Here is an 11,263-nt window from a genome sequence, read left to right as displayed (position 1 = left end):
TCCACTTCTTTATAATTCTTAAATCCTTGCTATCTTTCTTTTATTTCAATTACATTATTACCATGTTCTTTCTGAGGAACCCAGTGACCTCTTATTTGCCCATCTAATGGCATTGGACCTTCTCCCTTGGCTTTCATGACACCATTTCAGATCTCTATCAGTGCAAAATAACCCTAGTAAAACTTACTTTCTAAAGGGAATTGTATGGTTGTAGGTGCCTCAGTCTTGGTTTTGTGTGGCTTTGAGGAATCTGCAAAGAAAAATGAGCTCAGTCAAGGTTCCTGATACCCTTGAGTTAACAGTTGAATGGCGAAGAAAAATTGGGAAGTAAGTAAAGGTCAGTGATGTATATACTCGGACCTGTCTCAACACTTCTCTCATGATGATGGAAAGTTGTATGTTACCTGTTTACACTTAAAATCATTTTAAGGCAGCATTATTAACCCCAAGTTCATAGACACACAAGAATGGTATAGCTAGAGTCCATAGTGTCTTTCAACTTGTATGGGAAAAACATTTTTTTACTGACTTTGAACTAACATTTTGCTGTTCATTCTCTTGAGAGAAATTTAAGAAGTATCACAAAGAAGGTAGCGCTGGGTGATATCAGTGGAAATAGTAGAGTGATGACCTCTGACTATTCACCTATTCACAAAAGCAATAAAATAACACACAGTTTTATAATCATCTTATTTTTCAGAATTTGAGAAATTAGCTAGTGGTTTGCATCAACCTAGGGAACATTTATGGAAGAAAAATACCCCAGTATTCTTAAAAACATGCACAGTTCATGGTATTTTAACTTACTCCAGCCCCATTACCTCACAACAGTCCAGTACTAGCCTTGAAATTAAACCCAATTTCAGGTGTTGAAGTAAGCATAACAGATTTAATTACAAATAAAATTGTCATTATTTGACTTGTGTTGCACTTTCCTGAAAGACCTGATTCAAAAGGCTTACCTTTATTGGTCATTCAGTGTGGAAACTCTCCCCAGGTAGGGGAAGAATTTGTCACAGCTGGTTAAGGCAATGAATAACAGTTCACAGAAACAAGAGCCTAACAAGAAAAACTAAAAGGAATGAGATGTCCATAAGGACTTGCAAAGCTCTGACTCTTTTCTAGGAATGTAGAAGACTACACACATGCATAAAGCTGTGTACATACTCAGAAAAGACATGAGAGGGCTATAGGTTTTTTAGCTCTGTCTAGCCTTCAGGATCTGAAAAGCAGGAAATTAAGGCTATGGGATGTTATAAACTTCCTAGGTGAATGTTTAAGACATTTTAGAAGGCAATAGAACCCTTTAATGAAGACTTGGAGATTTATTGGTTTGGGGTATTTAAGGAAATCTCTATTCAATAATCAGCTGAACACTAGGGTAACCTAGTAAATACTTTGGTGGACATTCATGACAAAGAATATAATAGACTATACAAAATAAATTCAGAAAAGTTATGAAACAAACAAACAAACAAACAAACAACAACTGGTACAACAAGCAGTGCCAACAATAAGCCCTGGTAAGAGAGAGAGAGAAAAAATCATATTTCCAGGGTCTCCACTTTAGAAAGTCTAGTTTTCAAACAAAATATGAGATATGTAAAGAAACTGGAGAATATAGCTCATAAACAGGTAAAAAATGAATATAAACTGTCCCTGAGGAAACAGGTATTGGATGTACTAGGAAAATTATTATAAATATGTTTTAAAAAGTAAAGGGAACTATGTCTAAAGAACTGAGAGAATGAGAACAGATCAAACCAAATAGAGAATATCAATAAAGAGACAGAAATTATAAAACAGGAACCACCTAGAAATACTGCAATTGAAAAGCACAATAGTGGAAAGGAAAAAAAGATTACTAGCGGGGAGAAAATTGTACTAGAGCAAATCTTAACAATCAGAAGAAAGAATCAGTAAACTTGAAGATATGGCAATTGAAATGAGCCACTTCAAGGAATAGAAAAAAATTAATGAAGAGAAATGAACAAAATAAACTGGTGAACAAAATAGGTCCAGAGGCATGGATGCATGGAACAGACTGACAGATCTCAGAGGGGAGGCAAGTGGGGGGACGAGAAGAGTTAACCAAAGAACTTATATACACATATGCATAGCTCATGGACACAGACAGTAGTGTAGCAAAGGCCTGAGTTGGAGCAGGGGCTGGATGGAGGGGGAAAGAAGGGGAGGAATGGGGGACATCTATAATATTGTCAAAAAATTAAAAATATATTTAAAAACAGAAAAGAAAAATGAGCAACACCTCAGAGATCTGTGGAAAATCATCAAGTATACCAAAATACAATAATGGGAGTTCTAGAAATAGGAGATAAAAAAGGGTAGACATAATATTTTTTTAAATGTCAAAAATAAAAATTTATAAAAACATTTAATTTGCAAATAAAAAAGCTCAATGAACTATAGGCAGGAAAAAAATACACACCTAGACACATAATCAAAAGACAAACCAAAGAATAAATATTGAAAGCAGCAAAAGAGAAGCAAGTCATATAAAGGGATTCTAAATAAGATTAATTGCTCATAGGATGACATATTCAAAGTACTGAAACAAAAAAACTATCAATCAAGAATTTTATATTTAGCTCTGCTGGTGTTGCTCAGTGGTTGAGCATTGAACTATGAACCAGGTGGTCATAGTTCAATTCCTGGTGAGGGCATATGCCTGGGTTGCATGCTTGATCTCCAGTAGGAGGCATGCAGGAAGCAGCCGATTAATGATTCTCTGTAATCATTGATGTTTCTATCTCTCTCTCCCTTTCCTTTCCTCTCTGGAATCAGTAAAAATATATTTTAAAAAAGAATTTTATATTTATCAAAACTACCTTCAAAACCAAAGAAGAAATTAAAGCATATTAAGATAAACAATAACTGGGAGAGTTTAATGCCACCAGATCTGCTTTATGAAAAATTTTAAAGGAAATTATTCAGGCTGAAATGAAAGGGTACTAGATAGTTACTTGAATCAAAATGAAGAAATAAAGCACTAGTAAAGGTAACTATTCAGTACAAAGAAATTATAAATGTATTTTTGTTTGTAACATTTTTTCTACCTGCTTTAAAACACAACTACAGAAAGCAATAATTATAAATCTATGCTGATGTGATTATAATGTATAAAGATGTAATTTGTTACAATAACAGAGTAAGAAGAGGAAGAATATAGCTACATAGACACACAAATTTTATATACTATGGAAATGAAATTGGTATAATCCAAACTAGATTATAGTAAATTAATAATTAATGGTAGTCCCTAGGGAAGCCACCAAGAAAATAACTAAAAATATATGGTACGAGAAACAAAAAAGAAATTACAAAGTACACTAGAAAACATCTATTTAACACCAAAGACAGCAATAAAGAAAAATAGAGGAATAATAAAGACAAGATATAAAAATTAACTAATTTCAAAGAAATGGTTCCTTATTAGCAATTACATTAAATGTAAACAGATTAAACTCTTAAATTTAAAAGCAGAGATTGGGAAAATAAATACAAGAACATAAATTACATGCCATGTATATTTAGGATTTAAAAATGAAAATGGATTGAAAATAAAGGATGGCAATAACAAGTGTTGCAGCAGTTGTGGAAAAAAAAGGAACCCTCATTCACTACTGTTGGTAATGTAGACTGGTACAATCACTATGGAAATCAGTCTGACAATTTCTCAAAAGCTTAATAATAGAGCTACCATATGACCCAGCAATCTGACTACTGGGCATATACCCCCAAAACTAGAAATATTTGCAAAGATATATGCACTCCTATGTTCATTGCAGCATCGTTTACAGTGGCCAAGACTGGAAATAACCAGTGCCCCATAATAGAGGACTGGATAAAGAAGATGTAGTACATATACACAATGGAATACTACTCATCCATAAGAAAAAATGAAATAACGCCATTTTCAACAAAATGGATGGACCTTGAGAATATTATGCTAAGTGAAATAAGTCAGTCATAAAAAGCTCATATGTGGGATATAAAACTGAAATTCGTGAACACAAACAGCAGTGTGGTGGTTGCTAGAGAGAAAGAGGTAGAGGAAGAAGAGGGTCCTAATATAAGATGACAAGAGAAGATTTGACTTTGGGTGGTGGACACATGGTGCAAATCATAACTACTGAGCAAACCAAAGGAGCAGAGAGAGAGAACAGTCAGGCCATAGTTACTATCATATATTGAGCCTTGGCACAGAGTCAGGAGCAGGAGACAGTGCAAAAGTTTCCAGCATTCCATAGCTCATCAGTAGCAGACAAAACATTTTGCAGATACAAGTACCTGACCATCATTCCTCTGTGGCCCACCTGACAGTAAAATACTCATGAAAACACTGGGGAAAACAAAACAAACTTTTCAGCCTAAGTGTTCTGTACTTATTGCAATTAAACCCACTGGAGAGAACAAAGACACAGAATACACAAAGCTCCCTTGCTTTTTCCCCCATCCCCCACCATTGCAGAGCAACCTGGTAGAAGCAGCTGTGTGAATTCTGACAGCGCAGGTCACTGGCAACTTCTGGCTACAAAATGGTTGCAACAGGTACTAATCCACTAAGTGGTGCCTTGAGACTTAGGTAACTAGGTTGTAAAATGGATCCCCACCTCCTCCATTTTTTCTCTCCTCCATATCATTTGTGCTCTCTTTTCTCTCCCCTAATTCTCTTTTCCCTGGTGGTCACTTATATTGGGGTTATCAGTGCCGTGAGTACATTCGTGTTTTATTCCCTTTGTGTCATGTCTTGTTGAGTTGATTTTGTCCTGTTTGGTCAACATGGTAGAGAGCAAGTCACGTAACCGGACACCCAGAGAGGAGACTCCATCCATGAATGGGTCAATAACACTCCAGACCCAACTACAGAGGCAGGAAGATGGCAGCCAGGAGGACAGCAGTGAGGGAGAGAGTGTGAATGAATGAGGGAGCGAAAGGGGAGTGTGTGGATGTGTGCTGTGTGTGTGTGTGTGTGTGTGTGTGTGTGTACGTGAGTGAGGGACAGTTAGATCCCACAGGACCTGCAGGGGCTGATGGACTGGACTCTTCTATCCGGACAGCCTCTGCTACCACTGCAAATAGTCCCGGGGCAGCTGGCTCTACCTCAGAGGCCATGCCATCTTGAAGGGGAGAGCTACTATGACTGAGAGCCCAGCCTCACCTCCACCCAGGGTGCCCTAAGACACCACCTGGGACTCTACAGCAAATCTCGACAGGGAACTGCTGCCTTGGCTGTGGTCCCATGGACAACAAGATTTGAGTCACCCTGGCCATGGGCTCCGCTCCAGCTGGCCTGATGCTTTAGCCCAGGACACCGTGAGCACATGAGCAGCAGCCAAGCAAACAGCCTATACCTGATTGAGGAGCAGCAGCTGTGAAAGCAGCCCTCCCCCATCCAAGGAGCAGCAGCCCTGCAAACAGCCCGCCCCAGTCCGAGGAGCAGCAGCTTCAGGCAACTTGCCCCCCGCCATCTGAGGAGCAGCAGCCCTGAAAGCAGCCAGCTCCCTTCTGAGGAGCAGCAGCCATGAGTGGCCTGCCCCCATCTGAGGAGCAGCAGCCACGGGCAGCCCTCCCCCATCCGAGGAGAAGCAGCTGCGCCAGCAGCCTGCATTTGTCCAAGGAGCAGCAGTTGCACAAGCAGCCAGTGCCTGTTCAAGGAGCAGCAGCTGTGCGAGCAGCTCACCCCCACGAGCCGGAGGAGCCATAACTGCTGCAAGCAGCTGCATGAGCAGTATCTACCCTTGGACCAGCTGCCACCTGAGTAGCTGCTGCTGTCTGAGGAGCAGCCCCAGCATGACTCAACACCTAGACTATTTGGTCATAGCAAAAATGGGGAGACAAAGAAATCCCTGAAAGAAAAAAGGAATAGCCAGAAAAGTAGATAAGTGAAATAGAGGCACAAAATATGTCAGAAACAGAATTCAGAATAATTGTCATACAGATCATAAACCAAATAGATGAAAAAATCAACAACTTATGTAAGAATCAAGAGGAAATAAATAGTGATATACCTACAATAAAAAAACACTATGAAAAGTTTCAACAGTAGAATAGGAGAAGCGGAGGACTGAATTAGCAAATTAGAAGACAGGAAAGAAAAACACACCCAAAATGAACTGCAATTGGAGAAAAAAAAATTAAAAGACAGGAGGAGAGCCTAAGGGAGCTTTGGGACAACATGAAACAAAGCAACATACAAATAATAGGGGTGCCAGAACAACAAGAAAAGGAACAAGGTTTGGAAAACCTATTTGAAGAAATAATGTCCGAAAACTTCCCTGATTTGGGGAAGAAAAAAGTCATACAAGCACAGAAAGTCCCAAACTAGATGAACCCAAAAAGATCCAAACCAAGACACATCGTAATTACCATGGCAAACGTTCAGGACAAAGAGAGAATCTTTAAGGCTGCAAGAGAGAGACAGAAAGTTACCTACAAGGGATCTTCCATTTGATTATCAAATGATTTCTCAACAGAAACACATAAGGCCAGAAATGAATGGAAGGAAATTTACAAAGTGATGCAAAGCAAGGGACTGAATCTAAGAATACTCTATCCAGCAAAGCTATCATTAGAAATTGAAGGGGAAATAAGGAGCTCACAGACAAAAAAAAAAAGGCCAAGGGAGTTTATCACTACCAAGTCAGCAATGCAAGAAATACTAAAGGGACTGGTGTAAAAAGAAGAAATAAAAAGGGAAGAAGGAACACAGGCACAAAAATTAAAAATGGCTACAAAGAAGTACCTATCAATAATAACTTTAAATGTAAACACACTAAATGTTCCAATCAAAAAACATCGAGGAGCTGAATGGATAAGAAAACATGACCCATATATATGCTGTTTACAAGAGACCCACCTCAAAGGAACTCACACAGACTGAAAGTGAAAAAATGAAAAAATATCTTTCAGACAAATGGAAATAAGAAAAAAGCTGGGGTAGCAATACTTATATCAGACAAAACAGACCTCAAAGTGAAGGCCATAACAGGAGATAAGGAAGGCCACTTCATAATACTAAATGGATCAATACAAAAAAAGATAGAACTCTGGTAAATATATATGCACCCCATGCAGGAGCACCCAAATACAAAAAAACACACAAACAAACAAAACAAAACAAACAAACAAACAAACAAACAAAAAACCCCTGAAAGATATCAAGGGAGAGATCGACAAAAATATAATCATAGTAAGGGGAACTTAATACCTCACTGACATCACTGGATAAATCTTCTAGACAAAAAAATCAGCAAAGAAAAAGCAATCCTAAATGACTCACTAGATCAGATGGACCTAATTGACATCTTCAGAACAGTTCACCCCAAATCCACAGAATATACGTTGTTCTCAAGTGCACATGGGACATTTTCAAAGTTGACCACAGACTGGATCACAGGCAAAGACTCTCCAAATTCAAGAAGATTGAAATCATATCAAGCATCTTCTCAGGCCACATTGGCATAATATCAGAAATAAACTACAATAAAAACAATAAAAAAATTCAAACACTTGGAAGCTGAATACCGTGCTATTAAATAATGATAGGGTTTCCAAGGAAATCAAAGAAGAAATTAAAAACATCCTGAAAATGAATGACAATGAAAACACAACAATCCAAAATCTATGGAACACACTGAATGCAATCCTGAGAGGGAAGTGTATAGCTCTACAGGCCTACCACGAAAAAACAAGAAAAAAATTGTAATAAATTATCTAACTCTACTACTTAAAGAGTTAGAAAGAGAGCAAAAAGAAAATCCCAGAGTGAGCAGAAGAAATGAGTTTATAAAGATTAAAGTGGAAATAAATGACATAAAGACCAACAACAACAACAAACAAAATAAAACAAAACAAACCACAAAACAAAAAAATATATAAAAAATCAATGAAACCAAGAGCTGGTTCTGTGAAAGGATAAACAAGATTGATGAACCTCTAGCCAGGCTCACCAAGAAGCAAAGAGAGAGGACCCAAATAAACAAAATCAGAAATGAAAGAGGCAAAATAACAACAGACCCCACAGAAATGCATAGGATTGTTAAAAAAATACTATGGACAACTCTATTCTAACAAACTAGACAATCTGGAGGAAATGGACATATTCCTAGAAAAATACAACCTTCCAAAACTCAATCAGGAAGATTCTAAAAATCTCAATAGGCTGAAAACTATGGAAGAAGTTGAAGCAGTCATCAAAAAGCTTCCAGCAAACAAAAACTTGGGGCCAGATGGCTTCTCATGGGGAGTTTTACCAAAGATTCAAGGAAGAACTAAAACCTATCCTTCTTAGACTATTCCAAAAATTTCAAGAGGAAGGAACACTTCCAAGCTCATTCTATGAAGCCAGCATCACCCTAATACCAAAACCAGGTAAAGACAACACAATGAAAGAGAATTACAGGCCAATATCCCTCATGAACATAGATGCCAAAATCCTCAACAAAATCTTAGCAAATCGGATCCAACAGTACATCAGAAAGATCATACACCATGACCAAGTAGGATTTATCCCAGGAATGCAAGGATGGTACAACATCCGTAAATCAATAAACGTAATACATCACATAAACAAATTGAAAGAAAAAAACCACATGGTCATATCAATTGATGCAGAAAAAGCATTCGACAAAATCCAACACCCATTTTTGATAAAAACTCTCAGCAAGGTGGGAATAGAAGGATCATACCTCAACATAATAAAAGCCATATATGACAAACCCACAGCCAACATCATACTCAATGGACAAAAACTAACACCATTTCCCCTAAAAACAGGAACAAGACAGGGATGCCCACTCTCACCACTCCTCTTCAACATAGTCCTGGAAGTATTAGCCAATGCAATTAGATAAGAAGAAGAAATAAAAGGCATCCAAATTGGAAAAGAGGAAGTAAAACTGTCCTTATTTGCAGACGACATGATATTATACATACAAAACCCTAGAGACTCCATCAAAAAACTACTAGACTTAATACATGAATTTGGCAAAGTAGCAGGATACAAAATTAATGCCAAGAAATCTGAGGCATTTCTATACACCAATAGTGAACTTTCAGAAAGAGAGATTATAAAAACAATCCCATTTACCATCGCACCAAAAAAATTAAGCTACCTAGGAATAAACTTAACTAAAGAGGTAAAAGACCTCTACTCAGAAAACTACAGGACGTTGAAAAAAGAGATAGAGGAAGACATAAAGAGATGGAAGAACATACCATGTTCTTGGATTGGTAGAATCAACATCATTAAAATGTCCATACTACCCAAAGCAATCTATAAATTCAACGCACTTCCCATTAAAATACCAATGGCCTACTTCAAAGATCTAGAACGAACTCTCCAAAAATTCATCTGGAATAAAAAAAGACCCCGAATAGCTGCAGCGATCCTGAGAAAGAACAAAGTAGGTGGGATCTCAATGCCAGATATCAAGCTGTATTACAAAGCCACTGTTCTCAAAACTGCCTGGTACTGGCACAAGAACAGACATATAGATCAGTGGAATAGAATAGAGAGTCCAGAAATTAGCCCGAACCAATATGCTCAATTAATATTTGACAAAGGAGGCAAGAACATACAATGGAGTCAAGACAGTCTTTTCTATAAATGGTGTTGGGAAAATTGGACAGATACATGCAAAAAAATGAAATTAGACCACCAACTTACACAATACACAAAAATAAACTCAAAATGGATAAAGGACTTAAACATAAGACAGGCAACCATAAAAATAGTAGTGTAATCCACAGGCAGAAAAATATCAGACATATGCCAAACACTCTAACTCCTGCAGGAGCAATTTCTTCACCGATACTGCTCCTAGGGCAATGAAAACTAAAGAGAAAATAAACAAATGGGACTACATCAAAATAAAAGGCTTTTGCACAGCAAAAGAAACCATCAACAAAACAACAAGAAAACCCACCGTGGGAAAACATATTTGCCAACGTCATATCTGATAAGGGCCTAATCTCCAAAATTTATAGGGAACTCATACAACTTAACAAAAAGAAGATAAACAATCCAATCAAAAAATGGGCAAAGGATCTAAATAGACACCTTTCAAAAGAGGACATTCAGAAAGCCAAGAGACATATGAAAACATGCTCAAAGTCACTAATCATCCGAGAGATGCAAATCAAAACAACAATGAGGTACCATCTCACACCTGTCAGAATGGCTATCATCAACAAATCAACAAACGACAAGTGCTGGAGAGGATGTGGAGAAAAAGGAACACTTGTGCACTGCTGGTGGGAATGCAGACTGGTGCAGCCACTATGGAAGACAGTATGGAGTTTCCTCAAAAAACTGGAAATGGAACTCCCATTTGACCCTGTGATCCCACTTCTAGGAATATATCCCAAGAAACCAAAAACACCAATCAGAAAGGATATATGCACCCCTATGTTCATAGCAGCACAATTCACCATAGCTAAGATTTGGAAACAGCCTAAGTGCCCATCAGTAGATGAATGGATTAGAAAACTGTGGTACATCTACACGATGGAATACTATGCTGCTGTAAAAAAGAAGGAACTCTTACCATTTGCAACAGCATGGATGGAACTGGAGAGCATTATGCTAAGTGAAATAAGCCAGTCAATGAAGGAAAAATACCACATGATCTCACTCATACATGGATAATAAAGACCATTACAAACTTTTGAACAATAATAGATACAGAGGCAGAGCTGCCTCAAACTGATTGTCAAACTGCAGTGGGAAGGCCAGAGAGGGTTGGGGGGCAGAAGGGAGGGGAGTAAGAGATCAACCGAAGGACTTGTATGCATGCATATAAGCATAACCAATGGACATAAGACACGGGGGGGTAAGGGAGGGCAGGGGATTGTCAAGGGCGGGGAAAAAAAAGGACACATATGTAATACCCTTAGTAATACTTTAAGCAATAAAAAAGAAAAAGAAAAAAAACTGTATGAGGTGGCCCACTGTGTCCAGCTTAGTCATTATTATGCCACCAGAAACAATGCCTGGGCCATAGTTGGCATTAGTAGACATTTGTTGGACGAATGTATGAGTGAAGAAATGTACAGAACAGATGCTGAGTAGGTAGGAATATTTCAATTCCCAAGTAAAAGTAGTAAGAGAAAGTTTTTCTTCTTAATGAATAGAATTGGTTGATGAGTATTTGAAAAGTAAATGAAGGAATAAATTCAGAGTTTTAGGAAGAAAGGAAGATGACCATTGCTATAGAGCAGCGGTTCTCAACCTGTGGGT

The 11,263-nt window shown here is 37.9% G+C and overlaps 1 protein-coding gene across 2 annotated transcripts in view; it reads right to left on the bottom strand.

Annotated features, from left to right (window-relative positions):
• The window catches only part of VSIG4 (V-set and immunoglobulin domain containing 4), a 34,679-nt gene that overhangs the window by 9,957 nt on the left and 13,459 nt on the right, over window positions 1-11,263 (bottom strand). For both annotated transcript variants that reach the window (XM_014547676.1, XM_005876171.2), the window contains exon 4: window positions 188-250. In XM_014547676.1, coding sequence (XP_014403162.1) covers window positions 188-250 — 63 coding nt within the window. The remainder of the gene's footprint in view (window positions 1-187; window positions 251-11,263) is intronic.

This window comes from Myotis brandtii, unplaced genomic scaffold (assembly GCF_000412655.1).
Source record: "Myotis brandtii unplaced genomic scaffold, ASM41265v1 scaffold480, whole genome shotgun sequence".
Lineage (NCBI taxonomy): Eukaryota > Metazoa > Chordata > Mammalia > Chiroptera > Vespertilionidae > Myotis > Myotis brandtii.
The sequence above is the reverse complement of the archived record's forward strand: the minus strand, read 5'-3'. Positions and strand labels throughout refer to the sequence as shown.